Source organism: Asterias amurensis, chromosome 6 (genome assembly GCF_032118995.1).
Source record: "Asterias amurensis chromosome 6, ASM3211899v1".
In the NCBI taxonomy this organism is placed as follows: Eukaryota; Metazoa; Echinodermata; class Asteroidea; order Forcipulatida; family Asteriidae; genus Asterias; species Asterias amurensis.
Genome location: NC_092653.1, coordinates 12,130,925 through 12,155,257, shown reverse-complemented (window position 1 = coordinate 12,155,257; position 24,333 = coordinate 12,130,925). Strand labels below are relative to the sequence as shown.

The following is a 24,333-nucleotide window of genomic DNA, read 5'->3' as shown; positions in this document are numbered from 1 at the left end:
TACAGTCATGTTCATGTCCACCAGACGGTTTTCATGTACTGAATGGACTTGCCGCACAAAGAACAGTTGAAAACAAATAAAAAGGTGCTTTTTTTCTCAATTAATAATGAGCTTCGGTCAACATTTCTTCAGTTTCTTCCCTGTGGTCAAATCTGTCACTTCGTAAAATTAGGTTACAAACAAGAAGCACCACATGAACAAATTAATGGATGAAAACACAGTCTGAAATGACAGATTGAAAGACTGCAAAATGATATGAAAGGGCGTGGAAGCCATTGGAGTGCAGTGCCGCCCAACAAAATAATAATTGCATTAATTTGTAGATCTAACTCAGTATGTGGCAGCTCATACTAAATATTGGAATTTGTTGTGGATGATAATTAAATGCATTAATAATGCCCATCAGTAATGATGATATCTTTTGTTAATGAAAAGTCACATGCATTGATGGCGTTTGGACTAATTAATTTACTCGGTTTCCATGTAAGCAAATACCGTATAGCGGTCCATTAATCTTTCAAACATCATTGTATTAACATACAAAGAAATGACATAGCTAAAAGTGTTTTGACATTTAAAGGCAGGATTTTTGGTAATGTAGGTCATTTATCTATCCTTAAAACCTAATTAAGAAGCAATACATCCATTGATGATGTATAACAAATGGGGATTCGAAGAAAGGGAATCAAAACAATTTCAATTGTGCATTACATGTTTCTCAGATTGTGTATATCCCAATCGCAGATTATTTTTCAGTAAAACAACCGATCCAGATGGTTGGCGATATCAAGAAGAGTGTTTTTTTTTCACACAAGGTGTTATTGTATGTATATATATATATATATATATATTTCTACCTTTTCACCAATAGGCTGACCACATTAAACTCAGTACATCTGTACATATATAGGGTGACCAACGCGTACATCGTAATTAAACTTACCTAGGCATCTGAAATGTAGCATAGATTGTACAAAAGTTGCTCAATATTCGTGCTCTGTATTTACAAGCACAAATTTCAACAATCCGCCTAGGAAATAAAAAGATTTGATTTTTAAACAAATTTTAACGGTAAAACAGCTAATCGGACGACCGTATTAATAACTAATTATTCAAGGCCGATTGAGGGCGACATAACTGGGGGGGGGGGGGGGGGGGCGCCAACGTCACACCGTGTGATAAATACAGCTGCTGGATGTCAAAATGTCATGACGTCTTTAGTGAACATGTGTATACAACACCTGCGGGCCAGGAACGATCTTTATTATTGGTAAAGGTAAGTTGTTTAAGAAAGTGTTTATAAAAATTCATTTCTAAAATTTTCGATTTACTTCATTGCCCTGCTGCAGCTCCCCCACTATGCTCTATTGCACTTTGGGAATACTTAATAAGTATAGTTAAATAAATATTTCCAATTATCTTCAAGCCTTAGTTTCAGAATCAGCAGAGGGTCTTGATAATGATATACTTTTTAGAAAAAGAAAAAATATATAAACAAATTAAGGGTAATTTGATTGCCTATTTTGACCTCTTCCTGCACTTTTTCGGCACCCCCCAAAAAAAAAAAAAAAATAAATAAATAAATATATAAATAAAAATCATCGCCCACCATCACACAGTCACAAAATATGTCTACAAAGTACAAGCCAAATGGTCCCTCAAAGTAATCCAGCTTAGTTGAATTTCTGCCCAGATACAATGATTTGTATAGGCCCATTATTGCACAAGGTCATAGACCCTTGTGCTAAGAATTATGTAAACAATTAAACACACACACAGGTCAAATTCCCTGGAGGCCACATCTTGAATCACTCACAACTTCTAAACCGATAAACTCTGACCACTCAAGTTCGTTAGTTTGTTTCTCGAAGGTATAAAGTAGGATTACACGGATGCCTGATTTATTTATTTTTTTAATGAGTGAACTTATGCAAAAATATGCAAATACTTGCAACTACCGACAGGGGGCGGGGGGAATAATGTTATCATTAATTTAAAATATTTCTTTGCTTAAATAAGTTAGTCAGGATGAGTATGGCACACAATTTGGGGTGAATTTCCTTTCATAACGACCTTTAACGAATAAACGGGCGTGGTTGGGCGTCAAGCCTCCCCTCAGCAGCTAGTTGAGCAGGGTTTCCAAGAAAAAAAGAATGAAATAAAAAAAAATAAGAAATAAAAAAATAAATCCTGAATAATACGAGTGGCGACTGTAGCATGTTTGCCTAATGTAGAACTTCTAAGAAGCAAAATGCTTCCAAATGGGATACGATGATCCTCCAGCTATGCTTCAGGATTTTGCAGTGGTGATTTTTGCAGTGTACGGCCCTCAAATCAAAGCGAAGACAGGCTCTATATACTAGCTTTGTGCGGTTTGTGCCATCCCATGGGAGACCAAATATTTGTGAAATTCTAGCTGCTACAGATACTTCTTCTAATCAAATTAAGGAATTCAGAGCGATCTTTAGTACATTTTCATTGAAAATATTGGCAGCAAATTCATTGAGGACCACATAAAACACACCAGTCCTTGCACTTGCAGTAAATCACATCATGACATCTTTTGACGTTATAAATCCTCATTCAAAATTTCCTAGTAGCTAGAACTGTCTATTGTTAGCCACTGATAAGGTCTCGGGTAATTTTTGCTGTAATATTCTTCAGAAATTTTGAGAAAGAGCCTCGATGGAATGCAACAATCATCATGCATTTGTAGCGCAGTGTTTACGTTCTAGCCACAATGTCACATGACTTTGTGTTTTTTTGAATGGTATGAATAATGTGTTTTCTTTTCTTTTCAGGGACCACCCACAAGCAGGATGGGTTGTGTGATGGAACATGCTGTATTGATCAACGTTGCAACCGTCTTGAGTTTAACAGCAATTTGCATGGTTGCACTCCTAATTGCACTCCTAATGTACATAAAACTAGAAATGAGGGCGATCAAGGAATGGACTGGGTCTTTTCAAATCAACAACCCTGGAACTGATGGAGAGTCGGGTGATTCTTGGTCCTGCGTAGAAGCCGTCCCATCAACTTCAAATTCTCAATCTTCAAGTAGCTCAGAGTTCGATGCAATCTATAGTATGGAACTAGAGCGACAACGTGCCATCAGTACAGGTAACTTGTACTATAGGTAAGAATATGCAAGAGTAACAGATGTAAATTTGAATATCAACCTAAAGATAATATGCAAAAACTTATCAGTGAGATACATGGGAATGTGTCTCATAATAAGTCTTATGTGGTCCTGATAATTAAGAACTCAATGTGTGATCTGGTTGGTTGTCTGTAATTTGGGACAGAACATCAAACTTCTTGAGCACTTCAGTTAAAAAATTTTAGTAAAACTTTAAACACTTGAAAAGGTATCTATATGTTTGTCTTTTGTTTTTCAAGTTGTGTTTCATCATTTATAAAAAGGCTGCCCAATTGAGACGAAGACAATTGATTAAATCCAGTTCACAAATGCACAAAGATTTTCAGCAAAAGTACTTGAAAACAAATGAAATTATACAGAAAAGAATAGGGCTTAATCAAATGCATAGATCAATAGATGATCAACATGTCTGCATGCACACTTCTTAGATCTCTGGATCAACTGCATTGATCTACACAGTTTGTGTTCCTGTTATATATAATCAGACCCGTATTTGTTGCAATTGTTCCCTTTTTCTTTACAATGTTTTCTGTTTTACATACAGGGAGCTTGTGTGACCTCTAGCTATGAAGCAAGTTTCTGGACCTCTTGACTTGACTTGACTAAGCTGCTAAGGACAAGGTGTCCCTTAGCCTCGTTGAATAACCATCTCCATTCAAGTTTGTTTGTCGCTAGAGCAACTAGCAACAAACTTGAATTGACTCATTACTTTCTAATGATTTGAACACAAACAAGATGCGAAAAACTAAAAAAAAAAAGGCAGGGAACATTATTGTTTTGTAAAAAATAGAACACAAAACTAAGTATAATGTATTTTTCTTTTTATTACTTGAGTATATCTGGTAATAAAACAAAACAAAACCCTGTTGAAATTCACTTGGTAACACTGAACTCAGGGAAATTGTGGCAAACTTTCACCTACTGTTTTTAAGTTAAACATGGAAAATGACAAAAATAACAGTAGTGAATAACAATGTCATGTAAACAATTTGACACAAAAAATCTGTATTTACTTCATGTATGGCATTTGCATGGAAGAGTATAAAGGACCTGGTAAAAAAAAGCTATTCCGCCCGGGCTGCAATCCGAGCGGATTACTATTTCGCCTGGATGGATTAGTAATTTGCCTGGGGCAAATTAGTAATCTGCTCGGGCAAATTAGTAATCTGCCCGGGCGAATTAGTAATCTGCCTGGGGCGAATTAGTAATCTGCGCGGGCGAATTAGTAATCTGCCCGTGCGAATTAGTAATCTGCCCGGGCGAATTAGTAATCTGCCTGGGGCGAATTAGTAATCCCCCCAGGGCAAATTAGTAGTTCGCCCGGCCTTTATACACTTCCTTACATTTGTACTCTCACAAAACGATAAAAAACAGATGAAACATATACTTTGCAAAACAAAATCATATGTTTCAACTTAATTATAGTTAATCATTAAATTGCACATTTTGTGCAATTTGGTCTGGTATGCCATGGAGTAAAAGCAGGATGAACAATGCACATGGGTCAATCCACTCTAATCTCTCCATTTCGTGTGACATTTGAATCAACCGTGGGATATTAAAGCAAACTAAAGATTGTGCACATTGCAAATTACTTAAGCACTGTGCTTAACAAAGAACAAAACAAATGTCTTAGAATTTAAGTAATAACTTGGAACCATCTTCAAGGTTAATCAATTACATTTGTAGCACAGAGAGGTTGGATGGACATTTCATACCAAAATTAAGAAGAAGTGGTGATAATGATGAAATGATTCATACAAATGTTATACCTTTTTAATATGGTCCCTGTTAAGAGTAGTTCCTATCAAAACCACACAACCTCGGTATTAAAGAAACTGCAGAGGATCATCTTTTGAGATGTTACCTTTGTTACATGAACACACTTGTCACAAAATATATTACAAACAAAACATACCTTATGTTTTAAACCCTTGAAAAGATAATAGTTGTTGGCTGATAACCATTCCAAAGAGGTTATGGGTGTGAGTGAAATAACCCTTGTGTACAATGTAAATCAATAAATTAATGTTATTATCACTTTCCAGTCAAACAAAATAACACCTCTGTTCTTGTTACAAACATCATGTATTAAAGATGACCCAGTAATTAAAATGTATATTACCATTTGGTTTGTAAGCTGAGAAATGTACAAAGACACAAAAAAGGTACAAAATACTTCCCTTTTTTGTTAAATCTTGACCACACTCCAAAAGGCTATTATTCATAATCATATGTACCCATTAGTGTGTAAAGACACATATATAGAATATAATAATTGTGGACTTGTTTTCATATCCTAAAGTCCTATCACCAATCTAAACAATCTCCCCAACACTGATGTTTGAATTTCCTTTAATGTTTTGTTTTAAAGAAAAAGTACAGAATTGGTAATTATATATTGTTTTAAACATGTTAAAAAGAAAAAGAAAAAAATGCTCTTGGTTTGTGCTCGATGTGAACATGCACAAAAACCCTGACAAAGCGGAAAGTGTTCTTTTTTGAGTGCTGTTTTCACTGAATTTGATGAAATTCGCACAGGTTAGTTTCTATTAGAAATGTTGTTGTTTCTGTTAATGTTTCTATTGTTGTTTCTAATTGTTGGTTGTATTAGAAATGAGAGGAGTGGAAATAATTTACTCTTATCCAAATCGTCTACATACAATTTTCTAATTAGTGCCTGGGTAACAAAACAAAAATGTAATTTACGGCAAACTACCTCTTTTTAATAACTACAAAAACTAAAAATAACAATATGACAATTTAGAGACATATTACAAAATAACACATGAAGGACTGTCTTGATAAACTTAAACACTTTTCTCTACCTCACATTTATAAAAACTGGTAGATAATAGTCTTTTTGAACAAATGTTACTTATGTTAAATAAATTGTGATTATTCAAGATAGAATCATTTTTGTTTAGATACTATTATGTTAATTAAATATATAAAAACAAACACTTTTTACTATGTTGCACTGAGCTTATCATTATGATTCCAGAAATTCCAGGTACAATGTATGTAGAATCGATGAACATAATTTGGTTACAGACACAATTATCTTTTTGTGTTTGATTATTTTCTATTATAAACAAACTTTTAATTCTGATAAAAAAAAGAAGGGAAAAAAAGGAACTTTGCACGAAGCCAACTAGACCATAGTTTCTTGTTACTTTAAAGGGGCACTGTCGTCGTTGTCGTGATCATAGTCTGCTTGTGGCTGGATAGGAAACCCAGTTACTACACAGGAACGTGTGGACCGTCACATCAAAAAACTTAAGCTGTAAAGGGCGTTGCATTATTATTGCGTCGTGCGTGCAGTAACTGGGTGAGAGTTCAGAATTTAACATCTACAGACTCACTGTGATCAAAGACAGTTCCCCCTTTTTTCAAAAAAAAAAAATATTTATAGGTAATGACTTTATTTCTCAACAAAAAATGTTAGCGAAGAACATGTATTGGATACTTTGCATTTAAGAGTTTTAAATTGCCAGTTGGTTTTGTATTTATTTATTTAATTGTTTTGTTATAGTTTGAGAAACGCAAGTACCACCATTTCTCTAAAGTAACTTATTTAGATTTTGTTTACCTATCAATAGCCACATAAAAATTATTTTCAACTTCTGAAGTTGCAAAAAACTGGGCTCAATTTCATAGAGCTGCTTAAGCACAAAAAAGTTGCCAGGCGCAACAAACTTATGCTTACCAGAATAAGGTTACCAACCAAAATAAAGTTCAACATGTATCATCGGTGACTGGTATTCTGCTCATTTTTGTAGATTTGTTCCGCTGAAGTCTTGAAGAACATGGGGTTCTTTTGAAAATGTTAACGCCTGCCACTCTAGTTTCCACGGCATAAGAAATCACAAGGTTCCTGAAAGATTCCTGGACATTTGAATATGTGCGAGACTTGCACAGTATTTCATTCTGGACAAGACTTAGATTAAAGTTTGTCATCAATAAACAGTTGTTAAATGGGAAAAAATCTGCATAGAACAAATAACCTTTGCTTAAAAGTTTCCAAACTGACACTCTGAAACGTATAACTATAGTTTCGATGCCAATTAAGTTTTTTGTTAATAGTTTGGGACACTTCAGTACCAACATTTCTCCTAAATAATTTAGTTTTATTTTGTATTATCTTTTACTAATCACAATAATTTAATAATATAGTTTAATAACAATGTTCTTCAGTAATTTAAGAGGCAGTGGATACTTTTGGTAATTACTCAAGAAGTACACTACCATAAAAACTTACTTGGCACCTGAGAGCTGCTGGTAGTATAACACATTGTGAGAAACGACTCCCTCTGAAGTAATGTAGTTTTTGAAAAAAAAAAGATAATTTCTCACTAAAAATAGTAAAATAGTTGAATCTGATATAGGCTTCAGGCATGAAGCCTTCTCAGGCATTTGAAACTTTCAAAGGTTTGTTATTTTATGAATATGTTGGGATATACCAAGTGGGGATACTAGTCTTTGACAATTACCAATAGTTACCATAAGTATACCCTGCCTTAAACCTAATCTGCTTTTGGTATATAAACACAAACTGAACAATTTATTAAACCAAGATTGACAAAATCAAACATGGAACTTGGGAACAGGCCATCAAAACCACATTTTGTGTAATTCCTGGTAACTTTCATGATTTACAACTAAACCAAAAAAAAATCAATAATTTGTAAGAAATGTCTTTTTCTCAACACCCAATGTCAGCATAGAACATGTACATGTACTATTGATAACTTAACTACCCTCATTTTGTGTTTTAGAATTTTAATTTCGATGTTCTCCCTGAAAAGCAGAAAATTTTGTAGAAATCTTTCATACCCCATATACACTCTTTTGCTAGCATTGTGTGGAAAGTTATTGAGATTTTTCTTTCAAACTGTTAAACTTAAAAGATGCATTGCTGTATTTGAGTGTAAGGATTATAATAAAACTATTTTCACAAGCGAACAAATTTAAAGTTACATGTTTGTGTTACAAACAACTTACATCAGTGACTGTAAATACACGCACTATTATTTAAAAGGAGTTTTTTATGATTGGGTAACTTGTGTGCAATCTTTGTGATCACTGGATTCAGAGCCTTTAATTGTAATCTATGCATTGAGTATCTTTTGGGTCAACATCAAATTTACCAATGTGTGACCATTTTGCGACCGTCTATAAACCAACCTTTTACTCTCTTGAATGAAAGACTGGCATGTTATTCATTTCATTTTTGATTAACTGGCATCAATCCTTGACATATTGTATTAAAGAACTGGTGGTGCATCAATATAGTTATCTAATGTTTAAATTTACTTTTGTTTAGAAATCTGGCTCATATCAGGCAATGCATCTTTAAAGTAACAAGAATATAGAAAATGAATAGGGGGAGAGAGGAGCACTGTATAAAACAGAGAGTGGGAAATGATAGTTTCACACTAGTGGTTGAAAATGAAAAACCTAGCTCAAGTAGTAACTACAAAATAACAACCACTAGTTTGAAACTAAGAACATGTTTCCCCTCTCCTTTTGGAATATTCTCCTCTCTTTAACCCGATCATTGAACACTTTTGTTTTTACTAAAACAATCTTTTGCTCCCTTGACACCTTGAATTTTTTCAGAAGCTCTGGGTGTTTGTCAAGAAAGTTCTCCACTTGCACTTTACCTGTGAAAAGAAAATTGTCACTTAATAACAGGTTTAACTCAATGTATTGATCAGTATGCTCTGATCGTCTTCAGGAGAAAACCAAACTCTGATACAGCATATGAGTCCTGTTTTCTCTTGAAGATGATCAGAGCATATTAATTAAAATGTCTAGTTGTTAAACCATAGAGTATGGTTAAACCATCTGACTTTTTTCACAACCACCTAAAACTCATTGAGATATTTACATGGTGTTACTGCAAAACTTTATATTAGATTGTATTCCTGTCATGCTAAATTTTAAATCCTACTTATATAAATCTAATCATCTGTGACAAATGAATTCCCATCACATGTGTTATTTCTGACTGAGCAGGGTATATAAAGACCTGCTGTGCTCTCAGTATACATGTGCTTGTCCTTTCTGCACAGGCAGGTATTCTATTGATTCCTGGTTATCTAACATAATTCATGGGACTAGAAGAGATTCTATTGTTCCTTGGAATCTCATTTTTGAGTAGTACCACTTTCTTGGTAGAGGACAAAATGAGTTGGTGCTGAGGTAAGCCCTACATAATGCCCCCTTGACTGGGAATGTTTATTAACATTGTTTAATTATTCAAATATCAATCAAGCAAATATTGTGTCACTCCCCAAAATCTTAATAAAAACATTTTCTAGGGAGTGACACAGGAATTTGTTTCATGAAATAACTTTTTTTCAAGATTACAATTTTTAACAGCGCAGCCAAACATATCTTCACTTTAAATTTTAATGATTCAACTAAGGAATTTCCAAATAACTAGGTATACTTTCAAACATCCTTCTATGCAAGATGACTGTTGATTTTAGCTATTCAGGATAGTTCTTTGTTTTTAACAAAACATTTTAATACATATAGTTGTGTTGCACTTACTTGGCAATGACCCCTTTGCGCCCTCGGCTTTCTTGTCCATAATGAACGAATAAAATTCGTTTTTCACACAATTTTCATCTCTGCTGCTCCACTGATGATATTTTCGCACTGTAACGAGAATATAAAGAAAGTTTGGGTATTTTTAATGAAGTTTATTTAGAAATAAAGATCATGTGAATAACAATTGGAAGTTATGACAAACAAGTTTCAATCATATCCTTTGTTTACACTCACTACCGGGAAAACCGCGCTACAAGCTGGTTCGCGTTTTAGCAACTTGTTTTTTAGGTTTTGTCCACTCGTATCTTGGGCATTTCTGAAAGGCATTTGTTTATTCGTAGGTAATAACACGTCACTGACAATCTAGTATGCTCCACACAACTTTTAAAGCCTTTAGTATAACAGAGCCTTTTATGGATGGATGTATGTATATTGCATAAATACACCAAAGTTCTGGAAATCACAACAGTAAACATGCACTGATGTCACGCAGCAATACCCATTCAATTAAAACAGAGAACGGCCTATGAACCAAGAGTTTGTAGGTTTTTCACTCAGGCAATTGGTCCCCCCCCCCCCATGTGAGACGGCAAATAACGCATAAACGAATGGTTTCATAAATTAATTAGACTGCTAAATTATGTACCTGCCCCCTCTTTCCCCCTACCCCTTCCCAAAATGAAAATGTCTGGTTATATGCCAAAGCCTGATGGGGTTGTGGGTTAAAAAATACTTGAATGGAAGTACAAGTGCACAACTACTATATCCGTATATCTACGATTGATAGGTCAGAATAGCTACTCAGAAATTTAACAAATAAGGAAAATGCTTTTACCTTTTAGACGGGTCGACATACATGTCAATCGTTTCTTGGGGCCATGGATTCTTGTGGCCAAGTGCTGCTTCTTGTCTGCGGCGAAGAAAACATATACACATTCAGTTGCTCGTAAATGGACCAGAGTCATATGCACACCAAAAGAGTGACATAAAGCCATGGTAATATGGGACTTTCTTATATACTTTTACGACCACAATTGAGGCAATATTGACAGAGGCTTAAGCGCATCACTTGACACCTAGAGCAACTTTTAGCTATATACTTTTCTCAAGTCAGCCTTCTTGTTTTTCAAGTGTGAGTGGTAATAAATTTGTTACATTTTGTTAGTGATTTTTTTGTGGAAAGATGGTGCTTTCATTCTTGGACAACCATCAAGAAAATCAACAATGACCTCAGTTATAAGACAACAGTGCATCCTAACGTCATAGCAAACCAGGTTGCTCACCAGCTCTTGATGAATGGCAAAACCCAATACAAGAGAAGCAAACAAAAAGAACCCATGGCATCAGGGTAGGAACTCAAGACAGCAAAACTGCCTGCCTCAAGAAGGGCAAGGCTTGCCTTGATGACTTCGGAACAGAACAGATTAACGATCGGACAGAACACACAATACTGGCTTCTCTCTGTGTTCAACCACTGCATATCCATGTCATGATCAGTTACCTAAGATACATAGTGTTGTCTTTGTGGACCTAACAACTGCCTTTGACACCGTGAACCACCGGCTACTCCTCAACAAGCTATATAAGATGACAAATGACTTTCACCTGATCAAACTGATACAACTGCTACTGGAAAACAGGCACTTCTTTGTCGAACTAAATGGAAACCCTTACAAAAAAGTCCCATGGGATTCCCATTGAATTCCCATGGGATCTCATGGGATCCCATGGGAACTCATGGGATTCTGATTTTTTCCCATGGTATCCCATCGATATCCCATGGGGTTCCCATGGGAAAACCATGGGTTTATGATTTGTTCCCATTGAGTCATCAGGGTTACTATTGGGTCCCATGGGTATACCATGGGGTATGAAGCGTTCCATTGGGGTTAATGGGACCCCATGGGATCCTCCATGGGATCCTACATGGGACCCCATGGATCCCCCATGGGATCCTACATATAGGCCGTACGATTTCAACTTATAAGATTTTGTTAAGAGAGTCAGAATTATATAAGAATCCTATTATAGACCTGAAATAAAAAAATTGTTTTATCAAGTAAGAATTTTGCAATTTTTAAAAGAAGTTTCAGAGAAAAACATCTTGCTCATTTCTTACTTTAAAGAAACAGTAAGAAACCATTTCTTACTTTACAGCAAGAAACAGTAACAAACCATTAATTTGTGACTTTATAAGTAACCAACAGTAAGAAACCATTTCTTACTTCTTCATTTCTAAACCATTTCTTACTTCAGTAAGAATCTGTTGATAAACATTTGTTGGTTTCCCTCAAGGCTGGCAGGAAGTGTAACTTGATGCTGTCAATTACATAACACTTCCTGTGTGGGGGGGGGGGGGAGTTTGAATTCTAACTGACACTCATATAGTCATTCATACTGCAAGCTGCTTGCACACACATTATTGTGTGTTGGTTTTTACACCAAAATGGAAGATATACTTGTTATTCTGTGGGAATGAAACATTACAGAAGGATCAACAAGCATGTCTACAACATGGACATCAACAGTAGCCAGACGGAGATACACATGGTGAGCTGTTTTCTGTAATTTTCTAAATGTATAAGTTTTAGTCAGAGAAGCTTGTGTCACTTTATGGAGGTACCTCCATGGTACATGGTACAACCAAATGGAGCATAGCTCCAGGTTTATAACCGAAGTGAACAACAGTGTACAGTGTATTATTTCTATTAGTTGTGAAATCAATGGGTCAATATTTTTGTTTTCAGATGCAACAGTTTTATTGGTGGTCTGTCAGTTCACGTGGCTTCAAGCCCCCAAAACTATAACATGCCGTGTGATGATTGCAAGATTGGTTACTCCTGGTGCGAGTGTAATTATTTCCGAGTCAAGATTCTCAACCATGGCTGAACTCTTGTCAGGATTCTCAGGAGCACACATCAGAAGTTTCACCAAAAGTTAATTTAAAAAGAAATGTCTTTGTTAAAAAAATAGAAAAATAATGTATTTTGCAAACAAAATGTGTTACTTCAAGCATCTTCAAGCATCTTCAAGTCAGTTGTGTCAACAATGTGCTTGTTTACTCAAATCAAGGTGTGTACACAGTGACATATTTAGTTTCTTTTAATTCAACTCTATGTTTCTTGGCTTGCTGAACAAAACTCTTCATGCTCAAAGATCTTAGGAAATTAAAATGCAATTGTTCAGTAGGTACAATGTATAACCCCCTCTGTCTTCAATTACTGTAAATTTGTTGTTGAAAGTTTATTTTTGCACACTTCAATGGTAGTGACAAACAGATAAAACAAATGTTTGTTTTGTGATATGTTTATGTCAGACTAATTATGATTGCAAATAATTTCTTTGTGATGTTAAACTTTACATTACATTGAATACCTGTTTGGTTTCCAAATTCCGGTTGCAATGTGCTCATGAACATTTTACATTATTCTGAGTACATAATAACTTAATACACGAAAGATTTTCCTCCATTTTTTTAATACCATCTTCATTGCATAATCAGTTGATATTTTACACACAAAATGTTTGTTTATAGGAAAGACTGTGTGAAGAACTGTAGGTAAATAATGAGACAAAATTTAGCCGTAAATAATGTATTCAATGTATGCACCATCTTGAGAAAAAGGTCCCTCCAGCAATCAGTTTCTGCTGAATATCCATTTAAAGATTTATTTGACACAATTATCGTAGTATCAGACACATGTTTAAGTACAATTTATTTTCTCTATTTGAGTGTCTTGTAGCCAGTCCATGTACATGAAAACTACTATTTTTGGTTTGCTTTCGGCTCATCTAGCTCTGAGCAAGGAGCTATCAATGACATTTTAATAACACTTTTAATTTAAAATAATATTTATATACTCTCATAACGTTCAGATTTCTTTTGTGAACACTACTTAAAGGTTCTTATAATATTCTTATAAGATTCTTATAAGACTGCTCTTAGCAGCTCAATACAGGTTCTTATAAAATTTTAATAAGATTCTTATAATATAAGATTCTCATGAGAGTATTTCGTACAGGCCGTGGACCCCATGGGATCCTCAATGGGACCCAAATGGGATCCAATGGGAACCTCCATGGGATCCCATGGGATCCTCCATGGGACCCCATGGGATCCTACATGGGACCCCATGGGATCCTACATGGGACCCCATGGGATTCTAAATGGGATCCCATGGGATCCTACATGGGACCCCATGGGATCCTACATGGGACCCATGGGGTTCCTCCATGGGATCCTATATGGGACCCCATGGGATCCTACATGGGGTTCCTACATTGGATCCCATGGGGTTCCTTCATGGGATCCCATGGGGTTCCATCATGGGATCCCATGGGGTCCCCATACGATTTCCCATGGGATACCCATACAATTTCCCATGACAATTCACCATGGGTTTCCCATGCCCAATTCACCATGGGAATCCCATGGGAAAATTTCCCATGGGATTCTCATGGGACATTTCTGTAAGGGAAGCGCAGCAGATGGAGGAAACAAAGGAATGGCCTGCCCCAGGGTAGTGTCCTTGCTCCTGTGCTGTTCAACATCTACACTAATGACCAACCAGTGTCCCAAGGAACAAGGAGCTTCGTCTATGCTGATTACCTTGGGATTGCAGCCCAGAGCACCAACATAGATAACATCCAGGCCACCCTCACATCAGCTCTAGACAACCTCACTACCTATTACACGGACAACCAACTGAAGGTAAATCCTACCAAGACCCAGGTAAGCCTGTTCCACCTACGAAATCGTGATGCTGGGAGGAAACTGTGCTTGATATGGAACAGCGTCCACCTGGAAAACTGCAACTTCCTTGTTTACCACGGCGTGACCCTGGACCGGATGCTCTCGTACAAGCAGCACATTGATAAAGGTGAAAGGTAAAGTGAGAACCAGAAACAACCTCCTTCGCGGAAACTAGCAAACTCATCATGGGATGCCAAAGCATCCATGCTCTGGACAGCTGATCTCAGGCTTTGCTACTCTGCTGCAGAGTATGCCTGCCCTTTCTCGGAAAGATCCTCTCACCCAAAAAAAGTTGACCCCTGGCTCAGCGACAGTTTCAGATCCATCATCTCACTGGCTGCTTAAAACCAACTAATGTTGACAGCCTCCATGTCCTGGCTGGCATTGCCCCACCTGGTATACGTAGGTCAGTAGCCAGCGGTACCGAGCGCCTCGGACAAACCAAAGACATCCCAATAAAAATAGTGGTGCTGTCACAGTGGTTGTCATTTTTGTAAAAAAAAAAAAAAACAATTATAGGAGTCCTAAGAAGGAGAAAAATAAGAAGAACCGTTAACCTAAGAATAAAACACTTCAAGAATGCATCTGGCCATAAACAAATGTATTATAGAATAAAATAAATAAATGTAATACAAATGGTGAATGAACAAAGAAACAGTTATAGATTGAACGCATGATGAAGCCAGGTAACTGAAACAAGTATTACTATATGGTAAACAAATGAGTCTTTAGTGATCTCTTGAACTGGTTAGTGGAGTCCGTTGAAACTATGTGTGAAGGTAGGTTGTTCCAGAGGGATGCGGCAAAAAATTGAAAAGCACGAGTACCCCATGAGCGACGGGTGCGAGGGACAATAAGTTTAACAGATTGTGATGACCGCAGGTTCTGTGTTGGTGTGTGGCGTGGCAAGGCGTCAATGAGGTACTCAGGTGCCCGTCCACAAAGTGTGTGAAAAGCCAGCAGCAAAACCTTGAAAGTGATGCGATCACACACAGGCAGCCAATGAAGGGACTTCAGAACCGGACTGATGTGATCATAGCGCTTAGTTAACGTCACCAATCGAGCTGCAGCATTCTGTAGTCGCTGAAGCCTGTTTAGTTGATACTGCGGAATGGTGTGAAGGAGGGAATTGCGAAAATCCAGTCGAGATGAAATCAATGCATGCACAAGTTGTTCAGTTGCTGTACGGTTCAAATATCTGCGAATAAATCCAAGATTTTGCAGGTGAAACCTTACTGACTAGGATATGCTGGAGATGTGGTCATTGAATGTTAGCTGGGAATCAAAAATTACACCAAGGTTACGGCATGTCAACGAATGGGTAATGTTAGCAGATCCTATTCGTATTGATGGGATGTTGATTTTTTTGATATTGAGCTTGGTGCCAAATAAGATGAAATCTGATTTTGCTTCATTCAGCTTCAAAATATTGGCAGTTAATTAACCATGTTCTTATCTCGTCAATACATGCCTCAAGTCTTTTCATGGCAGAGGATGCGCTGGGCTGCACTGGATCAAAGGACACGTAGAGTTGTAGATCATCTGCATAGCAATAATACTGGATGCTATGTCTCTGGATTATTTGACCGATTGGGCTGGTGTAGATAGAGAACAGCAAAGGGCCGCCGACAGACCCTTGCGGGTTCTTGATATACACTGACTGGTGACGATCAGTGAGATAGGATTGAAACCATGTTAGAGCTGTGCCTGAGATCCCAAGAGTAGATAACTGGTTAAGGAGCTAGTCATGATCCACAGTGTCAAAAGCAGATGACAAGTCTGGCAACACTGCGGCTGTAACTCTACCCCTGTCAAACTGTTGGAGAATTTGACTCGACAAGTGAGCAAGAAGTGTCTCAACACTGTGATGCTGGCGAAAACCAGGCTGATGTTTATCCAGATGGTTGTTAGTATGGAGGAATGCTGAAAGTCTGGAGAAAGCTACACGCTCTAGTAATTTGGAGATAAACATTAGATTTGACACTGGGCGATAGTTGCTTAGATCTTCTTTGTCCAAATTTGGCTTCTTCAGTAGTGGCCGTACCAGACCACATTTGAGCGGAGAAGGCACAACACCACATTGCAGACTTTGATTGACAATGTTTGTAATGGCAGGTATGATGGCATCAGCACATTCCTTAAGAAGTGATGTAGGTATGGGGTCTAACTCACATGATTTTGGCGGTGCTTTTACAAGGAGTTTCCTAATTTCCTCAGAAGAAGTTGACTTGAGGATTGACATTGTTCATGATGGAGGTGGTTGAAGGACAGATGTCTGAGGAGACACTGTCGTCGACACCAGACCATTTCTAATCGTCAATGCCTTTGAAGTGAAAAACTGGCTGAACCAATTTGCAAGAGATACCTAACAGTCATGTGATGGCAATGGCGAAACTGTATTCTTGTTGAGCAGCTGAAAGACAACATTGAAGAGCCGCTTCTGATCACCTGAGCACTTATCAACAATTCTGCAGTAGAATTTACATTTAGCTGAACGAATCAGAGAAATGGTATGTTGTCGTTGTTGGCAGTAAATTTGTCGATCAATTTCAAGTCTTGAATTTTTCCACTTACGTTCCAGAACTCTTTGCTTGCGTATGGCTTCATGAACTTCGCCACCATACCAGCTGGTGTTGGGACAAAGTTTAACAGTTCTTGTGGTAGCAGGTGCATGTTTATTCAAGATGTTGCACAAAGTTGTATTGTAAAGATCAACTCCAGTAGTCACATCTGCCTCAGAGCAAAATTCAGCAAGCTGATGAGCTTGGATATCAGTGGAGAAAGCATCCACATCAACCGAGCGAAGATTCCTAGAAACAACAGATTTGGTGGATATAGCCGGTATTTGGAAAGGCAGACTTAAACAGATTGCAGAGTGGTCCAACAATCCTTCCTTTATGTGAATATCAGAGAGTAAATTACTATCACCAGAACGTGTGATAAGAAGATCCAGAGTGTGACCGTGTTGATGAGTGGCTGTAGTTATGTGTTGCTTCAGACCATGTGTGGATAACAAATCGGCAAACTTCAAAGAATTGACATCAGATGAGTTATCCGCCTGTATGTTGAAGTCGCCGGTTATGAGTAATGATGACTGAGCGTACAGGTAGCTGTCAATGAGGCTAGTAAACTCATCAAGGAAGGTACTGAAAGGAGCAGTTGATCCAGGTGGACGGTAAATAATCACCAACCTGTTGCTATGTGCTATAACTCCACACCAAATGATTCAAATGAACCAACAATCTGGGGTTTTGGATTGATTTCGACATCAATACTACTACGAGTCAATAGGCCAACACCTCCTCTGCGTTTATTAACTCGTGGTACGTGATGAAAAGAATACCCACAAGGAGTGAAATCAGCTATAACTGCCGAGTCATTTGGAGTCAGCCAGGTTTCGGAAATTCCAATAACATCCAAGTCATGTTCCCGAACGAGGTCAGCAAACTCAAGAGTTTTGTTTTTAATTGACCGTGCATTTAGCATACAGAAAGTGGTAGGTCTATGCTTGTTAAAATGTGCCAGAATCTGGCTCATTTTAGTTATGCCTGAGGCCGATCCATTCTACTTGCGCTCAAGTATGGTAACGCCCAAAAGAGGCATCAAGTCAAAGAGCAACTGGTTCTTGATCTTGTGGTTATATGTTTACTTGTATGCAGTTAAGGGTGACCATGTAAAAACATGATTCATTTGAAATGGAATCACGTCAAAATACTTCCATTTTCACACGCGCGGAAGCGTCCTAAAAGTGCTTGAAAGTTGTTAACAAGCGTGCACGCAAAGTAGTCACCCTTGGGAGCCAATCAGCGTTGTTTTTTAGTACATCCCTACCAGGGGTTAGTGATAAGAGGGCTTAATAAGGCATGTGACCAATCCACTCTACGCGCCCATTCAAGTATGGTAATGCACAAAAGAGGAATCAAGTTGAAGAGCAACTGGTCCCCTCTCGTTCTTCACAGGTCAAAGTCCTAGTATAATACCAATGACTTAGAGCACAATGAGTAACTGTACTGCCATTTAAGTCCATCTTCTTTGATAAAAAAGGGTTATATCTCGGACAAACAAAGGTTTAGGAAAATATAGTTAATTTGTTGAATTAAGTAATAAACCATAAAGGAAATATGCTGCGTACATTTAACAAAAAAAGTTTGACATAGTTACAAGAGCAGGACTAAAACCTGCGACCTCCAAAAATGTGCTGGTGCTTTACCAACTGAACTTTCTAACACTAGTATTGGCGGTCTCTTTATTTTGTCAATATCTTTGTTACGGGGTGCCAGTTAGTAGCCAGGTATCACACCTACAATGTAAGCTACCCTCAAATATCAAATAATAAACCAAAAGGAAAACTGCCTGGGTAAATATTTAACAGAGCACCCCTTTGAAAGTATCAAAAACAATTTTTTTCTAACTTTGGGTCTTTGCAGAACATACACTTCTTCACAGATTAGGTTTTAGTCAAATAATTCCTTTTAATATTAATTGGTTCATACCTCTAGATTGTGTTGAGGATGATTCAGTTACAGGTAGTTTCTGTTTCACCTGATCTGTTGATAATAGATTAACAACAAACAAAGAACAATAATAAACACACATGTCAGACGAACCAAGGTTTAGAAAAATATTGTAAACTTTCAAAAGAAATAAAACGGATATGTTATCAGAATAATTTTGGGTTGAACACAGACAAATTGACTTGAGCAGGACTTGAACCTGTAAACACCAGAAAGTAATCCCCATTTACCAACAAAGCTATCTTACCCTAATCTTGGTGGTCTCTCTATTTTGTCAATATCTTTGTTTGGAAGTGCCAGTCAGAAGCCATTCAACCTGTAACTGGCACAGAGCCAGGGATGACACCTAAGTTTATGATACAACCTGAGATGTGCCAGCAGGGGGATCACCTAATTAAAGCAATTTTGTATTTTGAATACCAAGTAATAAACCACAAAGGAAATAGACTGAATAAGATGGCCGGTACACTGCCAGAATTGGTCTTCTTGAAATAAGAAAAAAATGTGTTTCAAGAAAAAAAGTTGTGTCACTCCCTAGAAAATTGTTCTATTAAGATTATTGTGAGAAACACAGGAACATTTGTCTAGAAATAAGATTTTTTCTTATTTCAAGAACACAATATTTAGCAGTGCATGGCTTAGATGGTTCTGTCTGGTGCCCCGAACAAAGATATTGACAAAATAGGGAGACCGCCAATAATAGGGCTAGATAGCCGAGTTAATAGAGCAACAGCACATTTTCAGAGGTCTAAGATTCAAATCCTTGGTAAGTTGATTTTTGTTTTTTCAAACTTTTTTTCAATGATTAAATTGTTATGAATGGTAAAATTTGTTTCTACATTCATAGGGCAAAAGAGAGAACAGAGCACACTGTTGAAAGTATCAAAGTTCAATACCATGCAAAGTACTACATGTAGGCAAAATAAGTTAATGTTATGTCTCAATGATGAACACTATGCACTAGTCTTAGTCAATTTCAAGTAGCTTCTTTTAATATTAAGTAGTCCTTTTAATAATAATTTCTTCATACCTCTAGATCGCTTTGGGGATGACTCAGTTTCCTGTCGTTTTCGTTTCGGCATTCGGTCTGCTGCTAATAGATCAAAACAAAACAAAAGATAATAATAGACGCACCTATCTGATCGACACTTTACACTAATTTCAGTCAATTCCACGGTGTTTAACAGATTCTAATTTATTTTTGGGTTTGAACAAAGAATTGACTAGAGTGGGATTCGAACCAACGACCTCCGGATTAACGTGCCGGCGCTCTACCAACTGAGCTATCTAGCCCTATATTGGCGGTATCCCTATTTTGTCAATATCTTTGTTCGGGGGTGCCAGTCAGAAGCCATACAACCGTTAACTGCCGTGTAGCCAGGGATCACACCCAAATTACGATACAACCTGGGAAGCGGCAGCTATAGGGACACCGCCAATATAGGGCTAGATAGCTCAGTTGGTAGAGCGCCGGCACCTTAATCCGGAGGTCGTTGGTTCGAATCCCACTCTAGTCAATTCTTTTTCAACCCCAAAAATCATTTCAAAATTTACCCAGTCAGTTTCCCTTGTGGTTTATATTGATATCTGAAACAAAAAGTCGCATCCCCTTAAGGTGATCCCCTAGCTGCCGCTTCCCAGGTTGTATCAGAATTTGGGTGTGATCCCTGGCTACACGGCAGTTAACGATTGTATGGCTTCTGACTGGCACCCCCGAACAAAGATATTGACAAAATAGGGAGACCGCCAATAATAGGGCTAGATAGCCGAGTTAATAGAGCAACAGCACATTTTCAGAGGTCTAAGATTCAAATCCTTGGTAATTTGATTTTTGTTTTTTCAAACTTTTTTTCAATAATTAAATTGTTATGAATGGTAAAATTTGTTTCTACATTCATAGGGCAAAAGAGAGAACAGAGCACACTGTTGAAAGTATCAAAGTTCAATACCATGCAAAGTACTACATGTAGGCAAAATAAGTTAATGTTATGTCTCAATGATGAACACTATGCACTAGTCTTAGTCAATTTCAAGTAGCTTCTTTTAATATTAAGTAGTCCTTTTAATAATAATTTCTTCATACCTCTAGATCGCTTTGGGGATGACTCAGTTTCCTGTCGTTTTCGTTTCGGCATTCGGTCTGCTGCTAATAGATCAAAACAAAACAAAAGATAATAATAGACGCACCTATCTGATCGACACTTTACACTAATTTCAGTCAATTCCACGGTGTTTAACAGATTCTAATTTATTTTTGGGTTTGAACAAAGAATTGACTAGAGTGGGATTCGAACCAACGACCTCCGGATTAACGTGCCGGCGCTCTACCAACTGAGCTATCTAGCCCTATATTGGCGGTATCCCTATTTTGTCAATATCTTTGTTCGGGGGTGCCAGTCAGAAGCCATACAACCGTTAACTGCCGTGTAGCCAGGGATCACACCCAAATTACGATACAACCTGGGAAGCGGCAGCTATAGGGACACCGCCAATATAGGGCTAGATAGCTCAGTTGGTAGAGCGCCGGCACGTTAATCCGGAGGTCGTTGGTTCGAATCCCACTCTAGTCAATTCTTTTTCAACCCCAAAAATCATTTCAAAATTTACCCAGTCAGTTTCCCTTGTGGTTTATATTGATATCTGAAACAAAAAGTCGCATCCCCTTAAGGTGATCCCCTAGCTGCCGCTTCCCAGGTTGTATCAGAATTTGGGTGTGATCCCTGGCTACACGGCAGTTAACGATTGTATGGCTTCTGACTGGCACCCCCGAACAAAGATATTGACAAAATAGGGAGACCGCCAATAATAGGGCTAGATAGCCGAGTTAATAGAGCAACAGCACATTTTCAGAGGTCTAAGATTCAAATCCTTGGTAATTTGATTTTTGTTTTTTCAAACTTTTTTTCAATAATTAAATTGTTATGAATGGTAAAATTTGTTTCTACATTCATAGGGCAAAAGAGAGAACAGAGCACACTGTTGAAAGTATCAAAGTTCAATACCATGCAAAGTACTACATGTAGGCAAAATAAGTTAATGTTATGTCTCAATGATGAACACTATGCACTAGTCTTAGTCAATTTCAAGTAGCTTCTTTTAATATTAAGTAGTCCTTTTAATAATAATTTCTTCATACCTCTAGATCGCTTTGGGGATGACTCAGTTTCCTGTCGTTTTCGTTTCGGCATTCGGTCTGCTGCTAATAGATCAAAACAAAACAAAAGATAATAATAGACGCACCTATCTGATCGACACTTTACACTAATTTCAGTCAATTCCACGGTGTTTAACAGATTCTAATTTATTTTTGGGTTTGAACAAAGAATTGACTAGAGTGGGATTCGAACCAACGACCTCCGGATTAACGTGCCGGCGCTCTACCAACTGAGCTATCTAGCCCTATATTGGCGGTATCCCTATTTTGTCAATATCTTTGTTCGGGGGTGCCAGTCAGAAGCCATACAACCGTTAACTGCCGTGTAGCCAGGGATCACACCCAAATTACGATACAACCTGGGAAGCGGCAGCTATAGGGACACCGCCAATATAGGGCTAGATAGCTCAGTTGGTAGAGCGCCGGCACCTTAATCCGGAGGTCGTTGGTTCGAATCCCACTCTAGTCAATTCTTTTTCAACCCCAAAAATCATTTCAAAATTTACCCAGTCAGTTTCCCTTGTGGTTTATATTGATATCTGAAACAAAAAGTCGCATCCCCTTAAGGTGATCCCCTAGCTGCCGCTTCCCAGGTTGTATCAGAATTTGGGTGTGATCCCTGGCTACACGGCAGTTAACGATTGTATGGCTTCTGACTGGCACCCCCGAACAAAGATATTGACAAAATAGGGAGACCGCCAATAATAGGGCTAGATAGCCGAGTTAATAGAGCAACAGCACATTTTCAGAGGTCTAAGATTCAAATCCTTGGTAATTTGATTTTTGTTTTTTCAAACTTTTTTTCAATAATTAAATTGTTATGAATGGTAAAATTTGTTTCTACATTCATAGGGCAAAAGAGAGAACAGAGCACACTGTTGAAAGTATCAAAGTTCAATACCATGCAAAGTACTACATGTAGGCAAAATAAGTTAATGTTATGTCTCAATGATGAACACTATGCACTAGTCTTAGTCAATTTCAAGTAGCTTCTTTTAATATTAAGTAGTCCTTTTAATAATAATTTCTTCATACCTCTAGATCGCTTTGGGGATGACTCAGTTTCCTGTCGTTTTCGTTTCGGCATTCGGTCTGCTGCTAATAGATCAAAACAAAACAAAAGATAATAATAGACGCACCTATCTGATCGACACTTTACACTAATTTCAGTCAATTCCACGGTGTTTAACAGATTCTAATTTATTTTTGGGTTTGAACAGCTAGATAGCTCAGTTGGTAGAGCGCCGGCACGTTAATCCGGAGGTCGTTGGTTCGAATCCCACTCTAGTCAATTCTTTTTCAACCCCAAAAATCATTTCAAAATTTACCCAGTCAGTTTCCCTTGTGGTTTATATTGATATCTGAAACAAAAAGTCGCATCCCCTTAAGGTGATCCCCTAGCTGCCGCTTCCCAGGTTGTATCAGAATTTGGGTGTGATCCCTGGCTACACGGCAGTTAACGGTTGTATGGCTTCTGACTGGCACCCCCGAACAAAGATATTGACAAAATAGGGACACCGCCAATATAGGGCTAGATAGCTCAGTTGGTAGAGCGCCGGCACGTTAATCCAGAGGTCGTTGGTTCGAATCCCACTCTAGTCAATTCTTTGTTCAACCCCAAAAATCATTTCAAAATTTACACAGTCAGTTTCCCTTGTGGTTTATATAGATTCTAATTTAATAATTTCCTTTTAATATTAATTTCTTCATACCTCTAGATCGTGTTGGCGATGACTCAGTTTCCTGTCGTTTTCGTTTCGGCATTCGGTCTGCTGCAAATAGAATAAAACAAAACAAAAGATAATAATAAACAAACCTATCTGATCGACACTGTACACTAGTGTCCTTCAGTTCCAAGGTGTTTTACAGATTTTAATTGAATAATTTCCTTTTAATATTAATTTCTTCATACCTCTAGATCGTGTTGGCGATGACTCAGTTTCCTGTCGTTTTCGTTTCGGCATTCGGTCTGCTGCAAATAGAATAAAACAAAATAAAAGATAATAATAAACAAACCTATCTGATCGACACTGTACACTAATTTCAGTCAATTCCACGGTGTTTTACAGATTCTAATTTAATAATTTCCTTTTAATATTAATTTCTTCATACCTCTAGATCGTGTTGGGGATGACTCAGTTTCCTGTCGTTTTTGTTTTGTCATTCGGTCTGCTGCAAATAGAATAAAACA

The 24,333-nt window shown here is 37.6% G+C and overlaps 2 protein-coding genes, 1 long non-coding RNA gene and 2 other non-coding genes across 5 annotated transcripts in view; 3 read left to right on the top strand and 2 right to left on the bottom strand.

Annotated features, from left to right (window-relative positions):
• LOC139938018 (adhesion G-protein coupled receptor G7-like) overlaps window positions 1-24,333 on the bottom strand; it is a 244,279-nt gene that overhangs the window by 24,957 nt on the left and 194,989 nt on the right. The window lies entirely within an intron of this gene.
• LOC139938024 (uncharacterized) lies at window positions 1,166-3,827 on the top strand. Its single transcript, XM_071933379.1, has 3 exons — window positions 1,166-1,276; window positions 2,802-3,136; window positions 3,705-3,827. Exons 1-3 carry the CDS (start codon window positions 1,196-1,198, stop codon window positions 3,715-3,717), a joined length of 429 nt encoding a protein of 142 aa, XP_071789480.1. The 5' UTR covers window positions 1,166-1,195; the 3' UTR covers window positions 3,718-3,827.
• On the bottom strand, window positions 8,697-10,633 carry LOC139938026 (uncharacterized). Its single transcript, XR_011786110.1, has 3 exons — window positions 10,557-10,633; window positions 9,722-9,829; window positions 8,697-8,826 (listed from the first exon to the last, which is right to left on the bottom strand). It is a non-coding gene; the product is annotated as an uncharacterized lncRNA (long non-coding RNA).
• Window positions 20,433-20,505, top strand: Trnak-cuu (transfer RNA lysine (anticodon CUU)). Its single transcript has one exon. It is a non-coding gene; the product is annotated as a tRNA-Lys (tRNA).
• Trnak-cuu (transfer RNA lysine (anticodon CUU)) lies at window positions 22,539-22,611 on the top strand. Its single transcript has one exon. It is a non-coding gene; the product is annotated as a tRNA-Lys (tRNA).

Bases quoted from the DNA above. Each gene is read 5' to 3' on its own strand.
- LOC139938024 (XM_071933379.1), top strand. From the start codon at position 1,196: ATGTCAAAATGTCATGACGTCTTTAGTGAACATGTGTATACAACACCT. The intron at 1,277-2,801 runs GTAAGTTGTTTA...TTTTCTTTTCAG, and splicing joins GATCTTTATTATTGGTAAAG to GGACCACCCACAAGCAGGAT.